Source organism: Podarcis gaigeae (genome assembly GCF_964106915.1).
Source record: "Podarcis gaigeae genome assembly, chromosome: 14".
Classification (NCBI taxonomy): Eukaryota; Metazoa; Chordata; class Lepidosauria; order Squamata; family Lacertidae; genus Podarcis; species Podarcis gaigeae.
Window position 1 is genome coordinate 27,482,414 of NC_139690.1, and position 25,932 is coordinate 27,508,345.

A 25,932-nucleotide genomic window follows, 5' to 3' on the forward strand; every position below is an offset into this window, starting at 1 on the left:
TCCCTCCCGCTGGCTTAAGGCAAAAACATTTTAGGGAAACCTACATTAATGCCAACCCCCTGCGTTTCCCAGACTGCATATGCCCACACAATATATTTAAAGCACATGGCTCCGCCTAAAGAATTCTGGGAACAAGGGTGCTGGGAACCGTAGCTCTGTGAGGGTTAAACTACAGTTCCCAGGATTCTTGGGGGGGAAGCCATGTGCTTTGAATGGATGGTGCGTCCTTCCTAAATGGAAATTACATCCACAACCCACTTCAGAAGCAGGGGTTCAGAGGCCCGCCTGCCCTTTCCTCACCTCGGTGGTCCAAGTCGTGGTGGTTCTTCTCATCTTTCACCGTCAGGTGGGCTTGGCTCCCCAGTGCCCCGAGAGCCAGGAGCCCTGAGCTGCTCCCCGTGACCGGTGGGATCCCAGGTGGCGGCAGGCCCGAGGGATGAGGCGGGAGCTGAACAGGGGGGCCATGGGCCGCATGGGAGAGGTGTTGGGCCTGGAGCTGCTGCTGCTGCAATAAAGCCAATGGTAAGAAGCGCTGCGAGGAGACCTGGTGCACCACTCTCACAAAAACCAAATCAAATCCAGATGGTCAAATTACATTGACAAAAAAGGAAGGAAGGAAAATTGGAGCTTGAAAGGACGGTGGCTGCAAGGCTGGGAAAAGGTTAGTACTTCAAGCCTTTATGCAGGAAAAAAATGAATACAAAGCTGTAAAAAGTTGCTTATGTACTTTTGGGCATCACACCCATAATTCTAGATACAACTGAGTTTACATTGTGTGTTTTTTAAAGGCAAAACAGTATAAAGGTTATGCACTTTGATACGTGCTAAGGATAAGCATTTATTGCCTTGAGTTTTACTGACAGTACTTAAAAGCTCTGCAGTCTGGAATTCTGAGATTTGAATGGCAAACCTGGGCCAGGTTTATTTTTTGCTTTAGGCCTGGGGAATCAAACCTAAAATGAAACATTAAGCAAGTGAAAGTGTAGGCTGCAGTGAAGGGAGGGGGAGGAGAGAGAAAGACAGAGAGAGAGAGACATTCAACAAGAACTGCAAACCAATCAAAAGAAGAAGAAAAATGCAGTAAAGATTAGGAACATAAGAGGAGACTGCTGGATCACTCAAGTGGCTCATCTAGTTCAGTTTTCTCTTCTCATAGTGGCCGACCAAATGCCTGTGGGAAACCCTCAAGCAGACCCCTCTCCCCTCCTGTGGCTTCTAGCAACTGGTATTCATTCAGAAGCACAGAATAGCCACTGGTTTTTGTTTTGTTGCCAGTGACCTTGAAAGGATTTAGCATCCTGAAAGGCAGGATGATGGTGGTGGTGGTGGTAATATCAAGGTATGCAAACTTTCCCAATCCTAGCCAAGGCCAAAACAGCACCAATAGCATTTGCCTTCCTGCCAGAGCATTGGAAAACCTGAAGCTTGTGCCTGTCCTTAGTTAATGATCCCCTCCTTTCCTCTAGGAGAGTCTTTGTCAACTTGCTGCCTACCTCCAGGTGTTTTTCCACTGCCACTCCCATCAAACCCAGCCAGGCACTGGGGGAACAGGCCATGTGCAATGCCAGGTAGTTAAGCACACTCACTTGGGGCTCACAATCAGGGTGGCAAGAAAAGGGAGCACTTTGCAGTGCTTCAGTGTGTGTTAGCAGGAGTAGGGGGGAAGCTACTTCCATTGTAAAAAATGGAGGGGTGATTGCTCCCCCACCATTAGCTGCACATAACCGTGTGGTCTTGTATGGCATTATTTGTCAGTATGCATTTAATATTAATTTACTTACGGACAGATTAATTTTTGGGGGGGTTATTAACTGCAGTAATATTAAACTTTCTCTCTTTTTTAGGAATCCAATCTTACTTATTTCACAAAATTTATACAGCACTGGATTGCAAAAAAATAAAACCCTCAAAGTGGTTTGCAAAAAAAGATAAACAGTGTTATCAATAAAAAGAATCACCAACCATAATTTAAGATATCCAAAAGGTTAAAATAACAACAAACTAAAAACAGATTAAAACTCGCATCAACTTTCTCAACATCTGGGTAGGCTTGCCTTTAAAAAAAATGTTTTTAGGAGGTGCCCAAAACAGTACAGTGAAGGTGTTTGCCTGATATCAGTATCTTGTGTGTTTGGCAAACCTGCACAAGTTGAAACAAACAACACGAGCAAAAGTGTGATATGCACACATGCATTTTCACCAGAGGTTTTTGATCAGAGGGTGGCTGGCCATCTGCCAGAGATTCTTTAGGTGCGATTCCTGCACTGCAAGGGGTTGGACTAGATGACCCTCGGGGTCCCTTCCAACTCTTACCATTTTTTCAAAAAATAGAAACAAACCAAGGAATAAGTGTGCAAGTGATCTCATGACGGCTGCCTGAAGCTAGGAACCTCTTGGTGTCCTGTCCCTTCGGCCTCCCAAGTTCATCTCAGCGGATTACACAATATCACTTAACAGGGATCAGTTACCTCTATAGCACAACACAGGCTCACCGGCAGGGCAAAGGGGAGAGGGAGAGGGGTGTGTGTTAAAGAGAATGTGCCAGATCCTTTTCATTTGCTATGGGTCAAGGTGGGGTTCCTGGGGAGCAAGGAGGTTAAATGATGCAGAGCAAGTTGAAAGCCTGGAAATTCTCCCTCCCTCTCAGTTTTGCCCTGATCTGGGTGGAAGGCTGGCTTCACACCCATGGCTTGCAAGTTCGTAAAGCCAACTTGGGTGGTGGGTAGGGAGCTTATCTCAATATCACAGGGATACAAAAGGATGCCATAAGTTCAGTGTGCAGGGAAGAATTACTGTTAGGATATGAGAGGTTACGGCCACCATATAAGGACGTCTGGGCAGCTGAATATCTTGGTATGTAGAGCGGTTTTAATTGGATTATGTACATCCTGCTTCATGGCTTTGTTAACCGATTTAATGGTTCACCACTTGCATTAAATTTAGTCAAGTCTTCTAATCATTTCCAGAGCTACAAAGTGAATCCAGGGCTCGGTTTCAGAGGCTTGAAGCAAGGCAGGGGTGGGGAGGGACAGAAAGTCAACCACTCTGAGGTTTCTCTATAATCAAGTGGCATATAAATTTTATGAAGCACACAGCAAACAAACAAATAAATGATTGTGCCCTGGGTGCACAAGGCGACTGGGCGAGGCGGAGGAGGGGGAGAGCCAAACATGTGGTCTTGTTGCGCATTACTCTAATGCTTCTGCCTTATGTGTTCTTTCTTCCAAAAAGGTGCAACGCTAGACGCAGGGACTGGTTGTTTAGTTGTTAGTTGTTTAGTCATGTCCGACTCTTCGTGACCCCATGGACCAGAGCATGCCAGGCACTCCTGTCTTCCACTGCCTCCCACAGTTTAGTCAAACTCATGCTGGTAGCTTCAAGAACCCTGTCCAACCATCTTGTCCTGTCGTCCCCTTCTCCTTGTGCCCTCCATCTCTCCCAACATCAGGGTCTTTTGCAGGGAGTCTTCTCTTCTCATGAGGTGGCCAAAGTATTGGAGCCTCAGCTTCACGATCTGTCCTTCCAGTGAGCACTCAGGGCTCATTTCCTTCAGAATGGAGAGGTTTGATCTTCTTGCAGTCCATGGGACTCTCAAGAGTCTCCTCCAGCACCATAATTCAAAAGCATCAATTTTTCGGCGGTCAGCCTTCTTGATGGTCCAGCTCTCACTTCCATACATCACTACTGAGAAAACCATAGCTTTAACTATATGGGCCTTTGTTGGCAAGGTGATGTCTCTGCTTTTTAAGATGTTGTCTAGGTTTGTCATTGCTTTTCTCCCAAGAAGCAGACGTCTTTTAATTTTGTGACTGCTGTCACCATCTGCAGTGATCATGGAGTCCAAGAAAGTAAAATCTCTCACTGCCTCCATTTCTTCCCCTTCGATTTGCCAGGAGGTGATGGGCCCAGTGGCCCCTTCATGGATCACTGCCTTGCCGTGGTGAAGGGGCTTGAATAACTCAGAGAAGCTATGAGCTATGCCATGCAGGGCCACCCAAGATGGACAGGTCATAGTGGAGAGTTTTGACCAAACGTGATCCACCTGGAGCAGGAACTGGCAAGCCACTCCAGTATCCTTGCCAAGAAAACTCCATGGACACACAGTACCCGCCTCTATTGTTCTCCCTCGGCTTGTTCCTTCCAGAAACACGGAAGTTGGGGGGATACATCTTTTCTTGGGAGCTGCAAGAGACACATTCTCAGACTGATGCACCAGACAGGCCTCCATGGGAGATGTACCGCAAGCTAAGTGGCAGAACATGTGCCTGGCACGCAAAAAGGCCCAGATTCAATTCCCGATGGCATCGCCAAGAAGGACTGGGAGAGTCTCCCTGAGAGTCACGGCCAGTCAGCGCAGACAACACTAAGCCAGATGGACCAAGGACCTGACTTGTTACGTGGCAGCTCCCAGTGTTATCAAGAGAGCGCTGCTTCAGTCTGCAACAAGGGATAATCCAGGAAGTCTCTCTCTTGAGACTCCAAAAAGGCTCAAGGCATTTCAAGTGTTATAGTTAAGAACCTAAAAAGAGCCTATAGGATCAGGCATATGGCCCATCTGGTCCAGCATCATCTTCTCACGGTGGCCAACCAGATGCCTGGAGGAAACCAGCAAGCAGGATTTGAGCACAAGAGCCCTCTCCCCTCCTGTGGTTTCCAGAAACTGGTATTCAGAAGCATTGCTTCCTCCAACTATGGCAGCAGAGCAGAGCCATCATGGCTAGTAGGTCTGTCTGAACAAAAATGTCTTTAGCAGGCACCAAAGAGTGTACAGTGAAGGCACCTGCCGGATATCAATAAACAGGGAATAAGCATAAATCACTCCATGTATGAGATAAGCCAACAAGTGCAAGGTCAGCCAAGGCAATTGCTATGTTCATGGCCCAAGCCTAACTATAGGTGATAAAGGCATGTCAGCTCATGTGTCTTGTGCTGTGTGTCAAGGTCAGTCTTGAGAAGTGAGTTCGAGTCTGTACAATGTCTTGAATTGTTGCAGCAGCAGAAATACTTAATGTTCTGTATCTGCAAAGCCTACAAGCTATATGTATTTATCAACATCCAGAACTGTGTTACTGAAGCCTTATCTTCTGCAGCAATAAACTATTTTGGACTTTAAGCTGCCTCTGTGGACAACTGCCACTACGTAAGATTCCCAACAGTTAAGGACTTTATAATATAATAATAACACCCTGAACTTGGACGGTAGCAAATTGGCAACCAAGACAGATCTCTAAGCAGAAGTATAATATGCTGACAAGGCCCCTACTCCTGTCAGCCATACATATATTTGAAATTTTGCCTCCTCTTCTCTCTCTTATTCTCACCACCACCTCAATCTCCTGGGTAAGAGTCATTTCTTGGTTGGTCCTCAGTAAATGTGAAAGCAAGCTACATTTCCGCCTAAGCCAAGCGCAACCTTGTCAGCCTTCTGAGTCAGAGAGAGAGATCCACAGGAGCACAATAATTCCTGCTTTGGAGAAATCTGTCAGGTGGGCCATTATCCGCTCTCAGAGCTGAGAGAGGCTTGCACTCCATCTCATCCAGGAAGCAATTACCTGCTGGAGGAGGGTGGGGGTGGGGTGGGGGGTTCAGAGGCCTCCATTGTTTACCTAAATTGAATTCCAATATCTGCCTCTGGCTGCTGTGACCTGCCTTGCAGCCTTTGAAAAGAGGAGCCCATTCAGGAACAGAGCAGTGTCTCCCCTCCCCACCCCATTTCACACTCTTCCCCCACACCAAGCAGCAAAGCCCCCCAAACAGCATTCACAAGATCCATTTATAGGACTATAATGTCCCTTCAAACACTCATGGGCTTCCCCCCAAATAATTATGGGAGATGTAGTTCATTAATGGTGGTGAGAGTTGTTAGGAGACGCCTATTCCCTCCACAGAGCTACAATTCCCAGAGTTCCCTGGGAAGGAAGGATTAATTCTCAAAGCACACAGTAGCCCTGTGAGGAGAATGTGTCTCCTAACAATACTCAGCACCCTTAACTACAACTCCCAGGATTTTGGGGGGAGGAAATGTTCCACAAACATGGGGATACCACTGAGAAGGGCCGTTCCAATCTCTCATCACCACCCTTTGGGTATCTCAAGTGTGGCACCCAGAGAAGGGTCTCAGATTAAGACGATGAGATCTGGGAAAGCTCATGCAGTCCAAGATCTATAAAAACAAAGCTATTTTTCTAGAAAAAGAACTCACTATAAATGCCTCCCTTGTTCGTTTATAATGGTAATGGTGCCCACCTGAGAGGTGCCCGTTCCGGCAAGCTCTGACTGAAAAAACAACAATGTGGCTAAGGTATGAGGGTCCTGGACCCTCTTAAGACTTCATAGGTGTAAGAACAATTTGGCAGCCAGTACAGTCAGGACATAACTGGCAACGTATGTTTGGACTTTCTGGCCACCATCAAAAATCTGGCTGCAAACAAGCACAAGCAGCTGTTTCCAAACAGTCTTCAAGGGCAGCCCAGCGTTTAACACTTTGCAGTAATCTAACGTAGATCTGACAGGCCTCTCTGTATGAAGAGGTCTCAAGGTATTTGGAGACTAGGGCAGTCGCGCCAACTGCAAGGCACCCAGAGGGGTAGCGAAGTGGGCCCCACCCACCACGAACGAACAAGGCCCATTCAAAGTGTTTCCATATGTCATCACATTCCTTTGTCTGCCATGAATGGGGAAAGCTTTGATCTGCACATTAAAGTTCCTCCACTCCAAAATACAGTCGACCCCCCCCCCCCACCAAAGGAGTCCTTTGCAGAGCAAAACAGTCTCGTCGTCACTGTTGCAAGCAGTCTATTTCCATGGGCCATTATAACAATGCAGGAACAAGAGAGACACACAGAGAGAAAATATGCCTAGGAAACAAGGAATTTGTTAAGGGGCAGTGGGATTTTTTTTTGGGGGGGGGGATCTGGTGTCATAGCAAGGCTGCTTTTTCACCCAAGGGTTCGTCTACCTTCGTTTTTACAAGCAAACGGGAGAGAAAACAAACACGTAGAATTCCAAATACTACCATTCACAATCAGAAGAACTACAGCAGAAAAACAAACAGGAAAGAGTTCCAGGTCATGTCATGTTAGCAACATCAACAGGAACAAGAAGTTAAGTAACTAAAACATCCATTATTGAGGGAGGGACTCAGCTGAACAAAGGCAAAGCCCTGGCTTCCCTGTGACCTAAACCCAAAGGGATTCTTCTTGCCCTGACTCTGCATCATTGGCAGCCAACACAGGACTCTATTTTGAACCACAACTCTCAGCAGATGGGGATGATGGGAGCTGCAGTCCACAACACCTGGAGGGACAAAGTGTTAGCCACACCTGTGCTGCCTCAATGCATCTGGGAGGCTGTTTACCAAAGAACCAGAAATCAGCTCAGAAGCGGCAGGTGTTTTGAGTCAGCAAATAAAACCCAGTTAGATAGAGCCTGTAAGATCTGCAGCACCTCCTGGAGCAAGGCAAGGCAACGGAAACACCAAACCGCCCCAGTTCAACATCACACATTGCACTACAACAGCGAAACAGAGACAGAACAGACCTCAGCGAAGCCAGGAGAAGGGCTAGCAATTGACGACCATTTTTTAAGTGTGTGTGTGTGTGTATAACACAAAGGAGAATGAACTCCAAGATTCTTCAGGAACGTTTTGAAGCAAAGCTTCCCATATTGCATCCTGCAGGATCTGCTGAGGAGCAAATAAAAAGGTAAAGGGACCCCTGACCATTAGGTTCAGTCGTGACCGACTCTAGGGTTGCGGCGTTCATCACGCTTTATTGGCTGAGGGAGCAAATACTCTGGGCTTAATTTCATAGTCTAGCTCTAGATTTGCCAGGCATGCAAGGAAAAGGTCATCTTGCAAAGAATGTATATTTTTTAAAAAACAAAATTCACAGAGGGATTTAAGTAAGGAAATAAGGGAGTAAATATATATATATTAGTGAATGCTTTGCACATTCCATTAATGCCCACAGTTACTCCCTGAGGGGCAGGTCCCTGTTGGCACCATTTTGCATTAAGCCAGCCAGCCCATCTACATCTCAGCAGGTTTCCCCAACTGGGCCATGTTAAATTTGGCTGTAATTCCTGCACTGCAATGGGTTGTGGAGGGGGGGCCGGTGTCAAATTTTGGCCTCGCTTCCCCCACCCCTTGTGGGACAAGGCAGTGTGCAGCCAACAGATTCCATGTCAAAGCACTCTAGAGACCCAAGTGGTATGAAAAGTTAGACCGCCCTGGTGTAGATGGTGTTGAGCTAAGTTGGCCTTATACACTGTATAAGGCACCTGCCTCTTACAGTTTATCTGCACACTGGAGGTGAAATAGCTCCAGGACTGGAGGGGAAGCTGAGCTTGCTCCATCAGGCCCCTTCAACTGTCATCTGGGGGCAGTCGTTGCCTCAGACTGATGCCATGGGAGAGATTTGCTGGAGGCCCAGCCCTATTGGGCATCTTCTGCCCTTGAACTGCACCAGTAGGTCATTCTAGGAACAAGTGTTCAGAAATTGGAGATTTTATTTTCCTCTTCCCTCCCTGTCCCCTTCCCTTGAGTGCCATGTCTTTTTTGGATTCTAAGTTGTGCAGGCAGGGGCTGCCTTGTTTGGGTATGCCCCTCCGGGAGCCTTTTTGGCTGAAGAGAAGGGTACAAATGCTCTGAAAGCAGTGGTTCTCAAAGGGGGCAGCATTGCCCTCCCAGGGGCAGTGGGATTACTTGGGGGGCACTAGGAGGCAAGGGGGTGGCAGAAGGTCACTAAACAACTATTGGACTTTGAAAAGCTGGCATCACAGGATCATGTTCATCAATTTCGTTGAATTAATTCAACTAAATAGTTTTAACTGGCTTTTGAATCAATGCACAATTGTCACTGTTTTAACCCGATTGCGTTATTGTCTTCCTTAGCGGGCTGTGCAAACTGCTATTCTGAATAATGCTTTTTATAGGGCAGGGGATGAGTTTATGGAACCGATGGTGGCCCAAAAAACGTTTTGGGAAATAAATAAAGAACAGGATCACTCTTCAGGCTGCTCAAGAGCCCAGCAGCCAACAAACTGGGGGGGGGGGCGCACATTATAATTAAAACCATGTGTGTGGGCAAGAAACAAGACAGAAGCTCTTTCTGCCCCGGCTGCTGGGAGAAATTTAAACCAGGCATTTGGTCTCCAGCCCTCTGGAGACACAGCAGCAACATGGGCCTAGCAGAGAGGCTGCTTTTAGCTCAGGGCAGCGGCAGTGTTGTTTGCAAACGCAGCCCTTCTCTGAAGCCATGGCAGGGAGGGCAGGGCTGTCTCTGTTTACGGTAAATGATAGGAATAAAGGGGTAATACACACGGTGAGAGGCAGATTGGGAACTCCACGTACCCCGATGATGGCGTTCAGCTCCGTCATCGTGACCTGCTTGGCACGCTCAACAGCCTGAGCCACTTGCTGTTGGTGCTGCGGGGACACAGAGAGAGAAAGTCTTGAGGCACCCTGCATGCAAGGAAAATGCCAACAATCGAAAGGTACACCGGTTCGGCTTTACAGTGGTACCTCTATTTATGAACACGATCCGTTTCAGGGTGCCATTTGCACCCGAAAAGTCTGTAAGTAGAGTGCCACTAGTGTGCATGCACAAAGCGCACAGATCGCGTGCGCTGGCAACTAACCCAGAAGTAAACACTTCCAGGTTTGCCACATTCGTAACCTGAACAGCCGCAACGTGAAGCAAACGTAACATGAGGTATGACTGTATTTAATTTATAGCTCAACTTTTCCTCCAAGGAGCTCAAGGTGGTGTACACAGGTCTCCCTTGTCTTATTTAATCCCCACAACAACCCTGCAAAGTAGATTAGGCTCAGAGAGGCTGGGACTGCCCCCCCCCCCGGTGACATCCAATGAGCTTCATGGCAGAGTGCAAGGGGTGGAGATTTACCCTGGACCCTCCCAGCTCCTACTTTGACACTCCCCACCAAGGGAATTCTGGGAACTACCAAGTCTGTGGGGCACCCCAGAGAATTCTGATAGCCAATTATCAGCATCGCCCCAATGCCACGCTGCCAAGAACCCCCTGTGCAAGGAAGGCCTGGTGACTAAAGCCAGATTTGTAGAGTGGATGTGTCCTGAAGGACTCACAAAAACAGAGGGGAAGAGATGTACTCAAGAGATCAGAAGCTGCTTCTTAAGAACTTGGTCGTACATCAGTATTTCCTGTCTTCTGGTACGTTTCTCTAAGGAAAGGGGGCTGGGAAGTCTTTTAAGGCTAAAGACCACAATCCCTCTTAGAAAAATCTCTGAGGGTCATATGTCAACATTGGGTGTGGCCAAGCAGTCAAACACCCTCCCAGCCATTTACCGTATTTTTTGCTCTATAAGACTCACTTTTTCCCTCCCAAAAAGTAACGGGAAATGTGTGTGCGTCTTATGGAGCGAATACAGGCTGTGCAGCTATCCCAGAAACCAGAACAGCAAGAGGGATCGCTGTGCAGTGATCCCTCTTGCTGTTCTGGCTTCTGAGATTCAGAATATTATTTTTTCTTGTTTTCCTCCTCCCAAAACTAGGTGCGTCTTATGGTCTGGTGTGTCTTATAGAGCAAAAAATACGGTAATTTTGGGGGGGTTAGAAAAAATCATTTCATCGTTTCAAACCTAATTAGGGTTAGGGCAAGAGGCTGTGACTGCCCTCCAAAGGTCACACTCAGTGAGCTTCATGGCTGAGTGGGAAGTTTGAACCCTCGTCTCCCCCAGGTTCTGGTCCTCATGTAATCCCTACAACAACCCCAAGAGGTAGGTTAGGCTGAAAGAGGCAGTGATTGGTCCAAAGTCACCCAGTGAGGTTTTTTTTTTTTTGGTCAATTGGAGGATTTGAACCCTGCTCTCTCCCAGATCTTACACCGACACTCTAACAGTTACACCACACTGGCTCTCAAAACTGGCTGCTAACACTGCTTTGTGGACAAGTCCCAGAGACGCAAGTCTATCCTCTGGGGGAACTTGCAGGAAGCATTTATTGGCTAAGAAAGAAGTAGCTCAGGATGGTAATGAAGCAAAATGGTGGGTCAACAATTATCCCACACTTGACCAAATTAAGTGGTGATTCTTCTGTCTATCCATCGACCCATTACTGCACCAGTCCAGCCCTCGTGTCTGCAACCAGGTCTTTAAAATGAGAGGAGCATTTGGTCTCAACCCTAAAGGGCTCCTCCGCAGATTTGGCTTACTTCTCCCACAGCAAAACCCCTTGGCATCCTTACCTCTTGCGACAGAAAAGGCATGATCTGGGCTAGAATGGTGTTCAGCCTTTTAGCGATCTCCGTCTAGAAAGAAGATAGGAAAGAGAGAGAGAGAGAGAGAGTCAATTTACTGTCATTCAGATACCATATTACAGATGTGGGGGGGGGGATAAGGGGAGGAGACATGATCCAGGGTTTAGAAGCAGCTGCAACAAAAGCTTTGCAACCCCCGGAACGGCATGCCCACATCCTTAGCTGAGATTCCTGCATTGCAGGGGGTTGGACTAGATGACCCTTGGGGTCTCTTCTAACTCGACATTTAAATGATCCTATAATTAGTCAAGTTTCCAGTAACCCAAGGCCGAATGAAAAAGAGAAGTCTTTGGCTCAGCTGCCATGCAGCAACTACAGATTCCATATGCATGTTTGTAACAGCAGCAGTATGACCACATTTAAACCATACATTTAAAGCACTATGATACTATTTTAAACAGTCATGGCTTCCCCTAGAGAATGCTGGGAGCTGTAGTTTTTTAAGGGTGTCCCCCTATTCCCCTCCCAGAGCTACAATTCTCAGAGTTCCCTGTGAAGAGGGACTGATTGTTAAACAACTCTGGAAACTGTAGCTCTGGGAGAGGAACAGGAATCTCCTAACACCTATCAGCAGCCTTAACTACAGATCCCATGATTCTTTGGGGGGAGCCAAAATTGGTATCACAGTGCTTTATGTTCCAGGCCTATTGCAGTATCCTGCAATACTGTAGTTGGGTGGGGCAGGGGGAACAGGGCACAAGCACACATCAAGTTTCTAATCCTCATGAACCCACAGGTGAGCTTGGAAATACACAGAGAGCATCTGGCGAAACTTCAGGACTCGGACATCCTTCACTGCAAATACATGCAAAATACACAAGAGCACTTCTTTATTTCAGGAGGTATTCAAGGATACGTAGTACCGGCACCTCTTTTTTTGTTGTTAAAAAGTGTGGCACTTCCTATAACCACTTCACGGTGAGTACTGGCACCTATTTTTCTAGGGGCGGGGGGAGCAGGAAGCATTGTACAAGCCTGTCCATTTCATCCAGGATGTAGAACCCAGGTTTTCCTAGCACAGAGGAAGCCTCCGAAAAAGGAAGGGTTAATAAAAGACAAGCACTCCTGGACCAGGGCAGCTGTTAAAACAGTTCTGGGTTCCAAGGCAAACAAAATCTGATCACTGGCCAAGGAATCCACAAACAAGGCTAACAATGGAGGCTGGTCAAAAGCACACATTGGAATGGAATCAAATGATCCAAAATTCCTTTTCATAAGTCAGAGCAGCTTTTTATCAATAAAGCATTTAATTTTTAAAAATGATTTAACAACTCAAGACACATCTCCTGAAAGCCAAAAGGTCCTCTGTTCTTACAAGCTGCTGATTTTCCAGTGAAGGCTATCCAAACAATATCTCTTCTCCTCTGGACAGGAAAAGCTACAGCGAGCATGATGCATGTAGTAGAAACTATTTCTCCTCTAATGGGCTTTGAAAACTGTAGAGGAAGTCTCTGATTCCTGCATTCTACTACTCTTCCCCTTTCACAGAACATCAGCTGCAGGAAACATTTATATGCAATGTTTTAATGCTTGTTAGTTAATAATTGCTTGCTCCCAGGATCAAAGGAGGGGGCACTATTTCCCCCCTCCCCCATAATATTTATATACCACTTGATTGTAGAAAACCTCTAGGTGGTTTACAAAAAGAATTTAAAAAACCATCTTGTTACTAAGAACAAAACACACACACCCAAATTTGTTGTTGTTTAGTCGTTTAGTCGTGTCCGACTCTTCGTGACCCCATGGACCAGAGCACACCAGGCACTCCTGTCTTCCACCGCCTCCCGCAGTTTGGTCAAACACCCAAATTTACAAACAAACAATTAACTAAAAACACATCAGCATTCTGCATAAAACAAAAATGTTTTTAGCAGGTCCTGAAAAGAGTACAGGAACAATGCCCCCTGCCTGCTGTCAAGAGGCAGTGAGTTCCAAAGTGTACGGTGCTCCCTACACTTCCAAATGCGGAATGGGTGTTCTGCAACACCTGTAACAGCACCAGTTCTGCAAACTGAGGAGGTTGAGAGAGCATATATGGAGTAAGGGAGATTAGGTGGCCTGTTGGCAGGAGAATAATCCTCTCTCTTCCAGTGTCATGGCAGCAAAGGGTTAACCAGCAATGGAGTGAACAGCAGATAAACAGGAGCATTCCACCGAAATTTGATCTGCCATCTCCTCCTGCCCCCAATTAAAAAGTTCAGCTAGGAAGCAGCTCTGCATCTGCAATCTCCGGAAACCCCTTTTCAAAAGCTTTTTTATTCTTTATTTCTTTGTGGGGGGTGGGTGGCTGAAATTTAAAGAGCTACGACCATACTGCTTTTAAAAGAGCGTCCTGGAACAGATATCAGAACCAAATAGTAACCAACCAGCCTTTCCCCACTCCCCACCCCAAGAACAGGCAATCAAAAGGAACAGCATCCTGGTTTGCCCAGAAAGAGAAGCTTTTGCCCCAGTGGCACAAACCCCCAGGCACACACCCCTCCCCCTACAGAGAGGCTCAGGGGCAAAAGAAACGGGCTGCTCACTCCAGAAACCACTGCCAGCAAGACACCACAGAGTCCTGTGGCCTCTGAAGACAGCCTCTGCCAACCTGGTGACTTCTAGAGGTTTTTGACTAAAAGGCAAAAGTTAAAGGACCCCTGGACAGTTAAGTCCAGTCAAAGGCGACTATGGAGTTGTGGCACTCATCTCACTTTCAGGCTGGGGGAGCCAGCGTTTGTCCACAGACAGCTTTCTGGGTCATGTGGCCAGCATGACTAAACCGCTTCTGGCACATGGAGGACCATGATGAGTGCCAGAGCGCATGGAAATGCTGTTTATCTTCCTACCGAAGTGGTACCTATTTATCTACTTGCACTGGCATGCTTTCAAACTGCTAGGTTGGCAGGAGCAGGGACCAAGCAACAGGAGCTCACCCCTTCGTGGCGATTCGAACTGCTGACCTTCCGATAGGCAAGCCCAAGAGGCTCAGTGGTTTAGACCACAGCGCCACCTGCGCTATCAATGCCTCTTAGCCACAATGGCTATGTTCTCCCTCCACCCTTGGTCTGATCCAACAGGTTCTTATATTCCTATGGACAACAGCACTAGGACTGATGAGAGCTGAAGTCCAAAATGTCTGGAGGGCACCAGGTTGGCAAACGCAGCCTTAAATACACAATGGTTTTATTGTGGTGGGGGTTCCACAGGTTAGAGGACATCCAACCAATCAGGGCTGGAGAAAATTCTAGGGTGATTAAGACAAGACTTGCTACATCCTCTCAGCAGCCTTAGAGTCGCAGAATTGTAGAATTGGAAGGGACCCTGAATGCAGCAACCACACCTTGACTGCTACTCTGGCTGGAAATTCCTCATGCTAAATCTTGCTACCAAATGTATTCCCTTCGCTCTGCTCCTCCCTTCAAGTCCCACAAGGCAGCCCACAAGGATACGGAAGCCGTTTAAAATCAACAAGCAGGCCACGAAAACTCACAAAATTAAAAGTTATCATTAGAGGCAGCCTAAAAACTAAACACTGAGGTACTCTGGGGTCCCAGACAGGACGCAGATGGCCCTTTTGTCACAAAGCCTGAGTTGTAAATATTTCTGCCATTGGCAAGGATTTCAGAAGCAAACTTTTGTTAGGTGTGTGTGTGTGTGTGTGGCAGGGGTGTGTGGAAACCTCCAAGTTTTGCATTCCGAAACATGGCCTCACATCAAAGCTACACCTTCCCGCCTAACATCCAATTCAATAGTCCGTTTAAAAATATTTGTTCGCTTTAGTTAAGTTTGACAACTGAAAAATTTAAAACTCACTTGTCCCTGGTTAAGGCTGAATGAAGGCCTGCCAGGAGAGGCGGGGGTCTTGGAAAATGCACCTTCCTCATAAATTCACCCCATTCATCACAGCATCTCAGCCCCCTCGCCCCTCCCCACCAACCAACCTTAATTCATCAACCTCCCGTTTCCACAGCAACCCTAACCCCTCATTCCCCACTAGGACATTATGCAAATAGCTCCTTTGCCTGACCGCAGCTCTCTGCAAAAATCACAATGCCTGTGCCAAGGCAGGTCGCATTCTGCTGAGTGCAGGAGCCGCCAATCACGTTGGCTCCACAAATTAACACTGGATAAAAGCCACACTTGGGAGAGGAATGGGCAGCTGCGGGTGCAGGCAGAGACACTGTCAAGTGAGTGATGGTGAACAAAGGCAACTTCAGCCCACTTAGGAAAAACAGATTCCATCAAGTGCAGTGAGTCCAGGAGCCAGGACCAGAATTCTTGCCATATGCACAGAATGCTTACGAATGCAATTTTTGGACAGGTCTGTGACACATCCCAAGAGATGGCAAGGAGGTGGCAGCAATCACTGGGCGTGATTTAGATAAAGTCAATGCCAAGCAGGTGGGGTCATGACCCAATGAAAAGCAATTGAAAGCCTGTGTGGTGTTGGTGGTTATAGTGTCAGACTAGGGCCCGAGAGACCAGGGTTCAAATCCCCACTTGGCCATTATGTAGTTCAGTGGGTAACCTTGGGCCAGTCACTCAGCCTAACCTACCTCACAGGGTTGTTGTAGGGACTAGGACCTGAGGAGACCAGGGTTCGAATCCCCACTTGGCCATGAAGCTCATCCTCTTTGTGCTGGGAGATGACACTCACAGGAAAAGTAAATTTTTAAAGAAGGAACCTCTCAAAGCTTTAGCAGTTTTCTCACCTCAAGACTGAAGAACAAACTCACTTTCTCTTCTGCCAAACATGAGGCCAAACTCACCAGGGAAGAACATTTGGGGGGACAATCACAGCACTCAAAAGCAAGACTAACTGCCTGCTGACTTAAGTCCATCTTGAAGGAACACGACCCTAAAAATCTCCCAAAGAAATGGATTCTCCCTGAGTTGTTGCCAACTGACCAGATGCCCACCAACTCCACCCCATGTCCAAATCTTCAACTCTACATCCCTGTCACCCAAGCCTATTGCCCCTTCTGCTACCTGTCATCTACACAGACTCGCCACCCTCCATATCAGAGGGCAGACAAATGTGGTGCCCGCGAGGGGCGATGGGAGCAGGAGGGCAAGACAGGCAGAGGGCACCCGCTTGGTTGGCCCACAGTCCAGCAAGCTGTGAAAAGGGAAACCCAAACAGTCGAGGGGAGGGAGCGACTATGCAGAAGAGGTTGCACTGTTTGGGTTTTTTTAGAGAAAAGAAGAGCAAGAGGAGATATGTTGGAATATTCAGGACAGATAAATGGAAGTCCTTCTTCACCCAGCGCATAGCTAAACTATGGAACTTGGGGGGCTTTAAAAGAGGGTTAGACAAGTCCATGGAGAAAGGCTATCATTGGCTACTAGGTATGGTGGCTGTGCTCTGCCTTCAGAGTTGGAGAAAGCAATGCTTCTGATAGCAGTTGCTGGAAGCCAGAGGAGGGGAGGGTGTTCTTGTGCTTGAATCCTGCTTGCGGGTCTCCCAGAAGAGGCATCTGGTTGGCCACAATGAGAACAGGATGCTGGACTAGATGGGCCATTGGCCTGATCCAGCAGGCTCTCCTTATCTTCCTATTTCTGCCCGGTCAGCTCTTTAGACAACCCCACTGCCTTACCATCATTTTTTATTTGTATGGTGCTTTTCCACAGTTAAAAAAACAATGCTCAAGGCGGCTTACAGCTTAACAAGATTTACATAATTACAATAAACTTCATCAAAAAAAATACACAACCAAACAGGAAACAATTTCCACATAAATAAAAATCTTAGATGTTATTATTTTATTAGATTTTTTTCCAACTGTGGGTTGTTGTTTTTTGATATTGCATTTTCTGTTGTTGTTGTTGTTGTGGTGGTGGTGGTTGTTTTATTTGTACCCCACCCATCTGGGTTGCCCCAGCCACACTCTGAGTGGCTGTTGTTGTTGTAACTTGCCCTGGGGACCTTAGGGTGAAGGGCAGATGATGATGATGATGATGATGATGATGATGATTGCCATTTGGGTGCTGAACAGTGTTCATCCATTTAGTGCAAGGGTTTCTGTTTCAGAAGCAGGACTTTCCCCTCCCCTCTCACTCGCCAACATTCTCCCCCACCCTTCCCAAATCTGCTCCAGAGGGTTGTGGGGAGCTCCTGAAACAGATTTAGGGGGCACGCAGGAGAATCGAGCCCCCCAGGGAGTGAGCAGAGGGGTCACCAAGCACCTCTGCTGACATTTGGCTTGGCAGAGCTGGCCAGCCAGCCAAGAGGATAAACGAGTTGACTTCCTCCCTTTCCCTTTGGAAAAAACAACACCACACACAGCCACCTATCTGCTTCTGCATACCACCCCCCAGTTTCCCAAGGAGTCTTTAAGGGCAGAGGCGGGCAGGGGAAAGGGATGAGGATGAGGCCATCCGCCCAAGTGCCTCCAGCATTTGTTGAAAGCAGAATATTGTCTCTCTAAGCAGATGAAAATAAGGTCCTCTTGAGCCTCCAAGCGGTTCTCACTCGGGGAGACAATTAGGGGCACTTCCAGCTGTCTAGCACTCGCTCAAGTGCGCTCTTCAACCAGGCTCTCAATGGCGTGTTGAAAGCTATTTGCGGCAGCAAAGCGTTATTAGCCAGGATGGAGAGCGCCGCTGATGAGAATTAAATTCAGGGAGGAGTGTGGGCGCGCGTGGGCGCAAACGGTTATTACGGATTTGCCAATCGCATGAGGCAAACGAGGCCGATTCAGGAGATAAAAATAAGGACGCCCAGCCAGGAGATTCAACAGATATTTGGGGCGGCAGCGAGGTGGGTGGGTGGGGGTTTGTAATGTGAATCCAGGCGTCCCTGCCATTAACTAAAGGAGCTGAGCTAAATGGGAGGGGCTCCCGCAACTTGGGGGGGGGGGTCTCAAACACTTGGCAGATTCCTAGTATTATCTCTTAAGAAGATCACTAGCTGGAGCTGATGCAATGTTCTTGGAACCTCAAAGCAGAGAGGGCCGGGTGGGGGGTGGGGGTGTCTCACCAGCAGGTCCCACCAGGCTGAAAAGGCACTCTGGTTTGGACAAACAGGCCAAACCCTACGCCAAAGGATAAATGGACATAAATCAGGAATCACAAGACAGAGAAACCAGGAGGAGAACACTTCAGTCTCCCAGGACATTCTATACAAGATCTCAAAGTAGCTGTCATGTTACAAAAGAATTTCAGAAATAGACTGGAAAGAGAAGTTGCTGAATTACAACTTATTACCAAACTTAAAACCATGGAGACCCCTGGTCTGAATAGAGACATTGGATTCATATCTCATTATACATAATAAAGCTACAGGTTTACCACACCTACCAACCAATCACCCATTCCCACCACCCTTCTGAGTAATACCCCTCCCCACCCTCTCACTATATATAAAGGTCTGGTGACTTCTGTTTCAGAGTACAGTGGTACCTTGGGTTAAGTACTTAATTCGTTCTGGAGGTCCGTTCTTAACCTGAAACTGTTCTTAACCTGAAGCACCACTTTAGCTAATGGGGCCTCTCGCTACTGCCGGGCCACTGGAGCACAATTTCTGTTCTCATCCTGAAGCAAAGTTCTTAACCCGAGGTACTATTTCTGGCTTAGCCGAGTCTGTAACCTGAAGCTTCTGTAACCTGAGGTACCACTGTATCTGAAGAAGTGTGCATGCACACGAAACCTCATACCAAGAATAAACTTAGTTGGTCTCTAAGGTGCTACTGGACAATTTAAATATATATATATATATATATATATGCTTTCGTAGATTTTCACGGGTACAGGAATGCAGGTTTTGGTGTCCTCGGGTGTCTTCCCGTGTAAAAGTTGGGGTGTCTAGGCGACGTTTCAAGAAGCCGAAAGCACCAACCTGAAGATGACGAGTGAGACCTCGTCGAAACGTCGCCTAGACACCCCAACTTTTACACGGGAAGACACCCGAGGACACCAAAACCTGCATATATATATATATATATATATATATATATATATATATATACACACACACACACACACACACACACACACACATATTTCTACTGCATCAGGCCAACACAGCTACCTACCTGGCTTTCCTCTGCTCACCCAATTAGGCAGATACCATCTTTTGACATTATTTTACCTCTTTTAAAGCAAGAAGCTTAAACAGCCATTTTAACTGCTACAATGCAGCACAAAGTCAAAACTATGGCACTCACTCCCACAAGGAAGCAGGGATGGCCACCCATCCAGACAGCTTTAAAGGGTAACCAAAGAGTATTGATGGCTACTAGCTATTACAGCTATGCTGCCAGCAGCTGGAAGCAGCAATGCTGCTGAGTGCAGTTGCTGGAAACTGCAAGAGAGGAGAGGACTCTCGTGCTCATTAGTTTGCCAGAGGCCACTCACAGGCAGCTTAAACCTGCTGTGAAATTTTGCTTTAAGAGCATCCTTCAATCTGTCTGGATGTATCCTAAGTGGCGACGAGTTATACTTGATGCATTTTTAGGCCTTTTGGAGAAAGGCTCAGTGGCAGCACCTGCTCTGCGGGCAGAAGGTCCCAGGTTCAAACCCCAGCAGCATCTCCAGGTAGGGTTGGGAGAGAGTCTCTGCCAAACACCCCGAGAGTTTCCACTGCTACCAGTCAGTGTAGACAATGCTGAGTTAGATGGACCAGTGCTCTGACTCAGTGTCAGCTTCCCATGCTCCTAACTTCTCCTACTTATCCACTGCTCATCAAAGCCTCCAGACAGCCGCTCCCGTTGCAATTTCCCCAAAAGAAATCTCCTCCGTTTTTTATATACTCAAAGACAAACATCCTCCAAGGAACCCTGCGCTTTGCTCTGCCATGCTAGTCTGGAGGGCACAAAACAGCATGAATCATTCAAGCGTCTACCCGATGGTGTGCAGATAAAACTAATGCAGGTCACCTGAGAAGTCTGTTAGCTCAGAACCTCCTTGCTCAGCAGCCACACCACTATTAGTGGCTGGGATTTACTTGCAGGAATATCTTGGCCAGAGGAGGAGCAACAGGGGTCTTTTCATTCAGGCCTTCTATTTAACACCTCCTGGCTGCGTTTCTTCAGTGTGTGCGCGCATGCGCCCGCACATGCACACAAACACATATGGCAGCTTGTGTTAACAGCTGTTCTCATCCAGCGGCTAAATATTTTTTTAAAAAATGATTGAACCCTTCTCTCTTCCCACTCAGGATTCACAAGTAGTAAAAGCCAATCAATGACTAATCCTTAAACAGAGGCCATTCAAAGGCAGCCTGCACAAAACCCACCAATGTGGGTTATCTCATTTGATAAAATTTATACAGTGCTTGGCTGTTGTTTTTTAAAAAGCTCAAAGTAAGAGAAATTAACAACAATTTAAGGCATTTGAAAAGCTAGCATAGCAATAGACTAAAAACAGGTAAGACTTGCATCCAATTTCTAAACATCTGGGTAGGCTCAGCTGAACAAAACTGTTTATAGCAGGTGCTCAAAGAGGACAGTAATGCACCTGCCTGATGTCAATTGGCAGGGAGTTCCAAAGTGTAGGTGCTGTCACACTAAAATATCAAGTTCTTTCTCTTCCTGCTGTGTGAACAGTTCCACACTGGATGGATTGTTTTGAAACACTACAAATCCTCCAATGCCGGCTGTGTGATGATAACCTTACATTTTTATGTATATAGGAAGATTACCCTAGAATTCCTTGACTGTTCCCCCAGGATATCATCCCAGAAGTCATGAATTGCCAGATGGAATCCTTGGGGGATGAGCAAGTATTAACAACAGACTAAAACACATACCCTGAATCACCATGACACTAGGAGCAGCTGAAACAAAGGAGATAGCAGTGTTGGGGCTCACGACTTGAATGGGATGTCTGAAAGCTTTCCATTTCTTATACGAATTGGGGATTGGTGAGGGGCTTTCCCCAGGCAAAGAGGAGCCCACAGGTGGTTTCCAAACCACCCTAAACCCTTTCAAAGCCATGGAAACACAGAGGAAGCAGAATTAAAATTATTCCCCAGAGGCCACTTGAAACAAGTAACTGCTTTTGGAAGAGTCATCCTACAGACTTCAAGGGGTATTTTTTTTACAGTCAAACAGTGTATAAATTTCATGAAATAAATAAACAAATAAATCCTGCTCCAGCTAAGAGAGGTCAATCTCTCAAGCTTAAGGGTGAAAAGAGAAAAGTATTTCCCTGTTGTCTAAAGACAAATAAGATTGGCAGCAAGCGCGTTTCCCTGGGGACAGTCATCCCCAAACAGGGAGGGCCACCACCAAAAAGGCCCATGCTCATGAACCTCCCGTGGAGAAGCAGGGGCACATGAATTCCAACACAACTTAGAATTAAAGGGTTCTGACATGCTCGGCAAATATACAGAATGTCTTACATTCAAGAGAAAAATACATTTTTAATGAAGACTGGGTGAGGCTTTGTTCCCAGCCATCTCTAGGCTTCTCAAGACACCCCAAACCATCTTTGCTTTCATTCTGTCTTTCCCCTGCCCCACCACACCCATTGCAGGGACCTCACCCAACTATGAACGTTGTTCCATGGGGTCCCAGATCAGGCCAGGTGAGCACATAATGGACAACCCCGCACTTCTCTCTGCCGTCACCAGGCAGTCATTTGCCTTCAAATCAAATCCCACAAAAGCCACAGTCGCCCCAAACAAGTCCCACTAGACCAGCTTTCTTCATCCTGGCCACTTTGCCCTCCAGATGTTCTGGATGAAAACTGGGAGTCGCCATTCAAAACAGCTGGAGGACCCCAGGTTGGCAAAAGCAGCATCAATGTGAGTGGATGGGCGCAAAGGCAAGGTGAGAGGAGAGCCAACTCCCTGCTACCAGCTGAGCCCAGCAAATCCTCTTCCCAACCTGCTGGAAGAGACAAGGCGAAAAGGCAGATTAAAGGATCGGTTTTCCCTCCCCTCGCAATCAAGGCAGCTCATTTCATTTCGTTCAATAATCCTTAAAATGCCATCTCCAACCAAAAACATCACACAGACACATCGACTACAAAGCTGCCCGCCCACCCCCTCGCGCAGATATAAATCTGACATAATTACCAGCCAGGGAACCCGGCATCAAAAGGAGCCGTCCCCCAAAGCAAGACGTAGGCTGGGAGGGGTTTGCTTGCAGAAATTACCCCCCCCCCCGAAAAAGAAGAAAAACAACAAGCACCCAGCCAAATTGCCAAGTCTGAAGAGTCCCTCTCTGGCACTTTCTTCGCCTCCACAGGCCTTTCAAAGCTCGAAATCTGCAGCCGCTAATTTACGACTCTCTTAGAGGGGCAAAGATATAAAGCAGCAAATGGAAATAGGCCTTTAAATCAGATTTGAGAGCAGAGTTCTGGAGGGCAGCAGCCACACAATAAGGGGAAGGGAGACTCTCTCCACTGGGCCAGAAAGCTTTGATAGGAAAAATACCAAAGTGTCTCTCAGTACCCTGGTTCAGTTGCCTGGGACAGCCAACCGAGGTATCAAGAGACTTCTGGGCATTTTCCCCAACAGCTTCTAAACTCTCCTTATTTCTTTATTGCATTGGTTAGTTGCTCTTTTGGCCGTAAGTGACCTGTAGAGAGTGAGGCACACGTTGAAGCCCAGTTTAAAAAGAAGAATACAAAAACCTAAAAAGCACAAGATCTCTTACATCTTGGTCAAAAAGCCCACCTGGTGTCCTGTGTCCAGTTCTGGGCAACACAGCTTTACGAAAGATGTTGGTAAGTTAGGACGTGTGCAGAGGCGGGTTTGTTTAGCAGAGATACGATAGCCATTCTCAAATATATAGAGGGAAGATGGCGCAGGCTTGTTCCGGAGGGTAAGACCAGAACCAATGGATTCAAATGACAAGAAAGGAGATTCTGGCTAATCGTTAGGAAGAATTTTCTGAGGGCAAGAGCAGAGGAATTGACTCCGCTGGAAGAGTGTGGACTCCTGTTGTTGGGAGGTTTTTAAACAGAGCTTGGATGGCCATCTGGCAGGGATTCCTTAGCTGTGATTCCATCACAGCCTAAGAAGAGCCACTGGGTAAGGCCAGTGTCCTCTCCCTACAGCGGCCAACAAGATGGCTGAGGTTAAATCAGCAAGCAGGTTTCATGCACAATCTCCCCTCCTATGGTTTCTAGAAACTGGTGTTCAGAAGCATTGTCTGCCTCAGACTTTGATGACAGAGCGTAGTCATCATGGCTGGTAGACATCAATGGCTTTCCCCTCCAAAAATTGGTCCAATTCTGTTTTAAAACCATCCAAGTTGCCTCCTGAGACTGTTTAACCATGCAGTGCATGAGGAATCAGGCAGCTGGACTAAATGACTTGGGGTCCCTTCCAAGGCTACAATCTTATGGTTCTATGGTCCGCTGTTAAGCTCCAGCTCTTCCCCTCCAAGGCATCACAACTAATCAGGCCTGATCTCAATAACTTCATTCCTTGAAGTTTTGCTATCATGCGCCCAGGCCCTAGGCTCCTTAAGGTTTTAAGCTTATCAAGGAAGCAAATCGCATTCCCAAACAGCTCAGCTTGTTCTGCCCTTGCGGGGGGGGGGGGGGGGGGAGAAGGGGGGGTGGGGAGCCATTAGAGTAAGACAGAAGTTGCCTCTTTGCCAGACAAACAGGTGGGGCTGCAATAGTCATTAGATGCTATCGCCTGGAAGAGGAGTTTAACTCTTTGCAAGCCGGTCACTCTCGGGAAATGGTGGCAGTTCAGCCAAATTTGACTATGGGGTCTGAACTTTTGTCACAGACAGCTTTTCCGGGTCATGTGGCTACTGAGAAAAGGGGTAGGGGATCTGGCAGAGCTGTATGGGGTTGGGAAAGGATTCCAAATTCCCACTGGTCCAAGTTTTTTTGGGTTGGGAGAGGGGCTCTTTTACAGCACCCTTTGCCAACCCTGTACCCTCCAGTTGTTTTGGCCAACAATTCCATGCTGGCTGGAGATGATAAGAATGGTTGTCCTAAAACAGCACCAAATTGGAGAAGGTCGTCTTACAAGCACTGACCAAATTACTTGTTTTCTGCTGCTCCAGAGGGTAGAATCTGAACCAATGGATTCAAATGACAAGAAAGATTTCAAGTCAACATTAGGAACATCTTTCTGAAAGCAAAAGCAGTTCAACAGCGGAACAGACTCCCTCAGAAGGAGGTGGACTCTCAGTCATTTGAGGTTTTCCACAGAGGTTGGGTGATCATCTGTTAGAGAATCTTGTATTGCAGGGGATGAGACTAGATGACCTGCAAGGTCCCTTCCAATTCTAGGATTCCATGACCACTTTCACAGTCTCATCTGCCTTCTATCCATCCCTATGTATGCACCACAGTCTACTCCCTTTTGACTCTGTCCCTTCTTTAAAGAAGCAGGCATTCGGTGAGATTATGTAACAAAAAAGTGCGCCCTTGAACACATACAAAGCACATTTCTATCAACACTCATTTATTTAGAGGAATACTAATACACTGCCCTTCATTTTATCATAGGTCTGTGTACACATATGAAACAAGGACCAACCTATTAACTCTACCAAATTAAACTTACAACAACAGAAAATCAACTTCCATAACCCAATCTTTCTGAGGGCACCATCCAAACACCCCGCTGGACAATGTTCTATGAGATAATTACAACTTTCAGTAAGACCTGGGTGCTTGACAACTTCATTAAGCATCAACTTCATTAAAACAACAAAAGTGACTTTAAACACAAAATGCTCCAGGTTTCTGCTAATTACTTTGCTGCTTTTTTTAAAAAAACCTGTGCTATCCTGGAATAAAATTTAAGCAACGCGCAGTGAGGTTTCCAAAAAAAGAGATGAGTAAGTAGGTCATTGAACTCTTTGGTTTCTACCCATCCGGGTACACCTATAGCCAGGCTACAGTTTTTATTTATTTTAAATGAATTTTAAAAAATAAATAAATCAAAACTACAGTAGCTATAAAAGCCAGTTGTGTTAAACAGACCAATGCTTCCAACTTTTGACCACAGCCCAGTCACTGTGAGTCAGCTGATGGACTTGATGTGCTCTCCAACCCCACAGATCTCCTTATGCCAGGATCCCATGTGAACGGCACTGCCGTGGTGCATTCCAAGGTGCCAGCAGACAAACTACCTCTGCGATCCTGGGATCTCCACAACAGTGAGGTCACCAATGCATTGCAACACGTCATGTGACAGAAACGGGCGTTGCAAAAGAGGAAAGTGCAACTTGGCTGGAGAAGGGGCAGGATGTGGAGGTGCTGAGAGATGGGGGTGGAGGGAGCAAGACTGCTCTGGTGCAACACAGCAACTGCAAAAACACAAGTATTTGCTCAAAACCACAGTTGCGAAAGGGACAGAGTTCCACAACTCCAAAGCCCAACGAAAACAAAGGAATTTGAAACGCCAAATAAACGCCACCATCGTGCACACCTCTTCACCTCCCACAAGTCATTCTGAATCCAAGGGGGCAACATTTGCACTGCCCTGATTTTCGCACAAATCTCCCTGGCAACAGCTTAATGCTCTCTATCCCCCAAGCCTTGTTCCTGAAGTAGCCGAAGAGAGGGAGGGGAGAGGCAACAGACCACTGAACAGGGACACAGTAAGCAAAGACACTCACCTGCTTGTGCATTTCAATGTTCAAGCCGTAAGACATTTCATAGTACTGAAAAAGAGAAAAAAATGGGGAGGGGGGAAGAGATCTTCATTAATCATGCAATAAATGTTTGGAAGC

The 25,932-nt window shown here is 46.9% G+C and overlaps 1 protein-coding gene across 8 annotated transcripts in view; it reads right to left on the bottom strand.

Moving 5' to 3' along the window:
• The window catches only part of TLE3 (TLE family member 3, transcriptional corepressor), a 49,372-nt gene that overhangs the window by 18,249 nt on the left and 5,191 nt on the right, over positions 1-25,932 (bottom strand). For 2 of the 8 annotated variants that reach the window (XM_083712016.1, XM_083712013.1), the window contains exons 4-7: positions 25,819-25,863; positions 11,225-11,287; positions 9,353-9,427; positions 301-502 (exon numbers count right to left, since the gene is read on the bottom strand). In XM_083712016.1, the coding sequence (XP_083568142.1) occupies positions 301-502; positions 9,353-9,427; positions 11,225-11,287; positions 25,819-25,863 (385 nt within the window). Of the gene's footprint in view, positions 1-300; positions 506-9,322; positions 9,428-11,224; positions 11,288-25,818; positions 25,864-25,932 lie in introns of all 8 variants that reach the window. The other 6 variants (XM_083712015.1, XM_083712012.1, XM_083712014.1 and 3 more) reach the window with 3 other exon arrangements.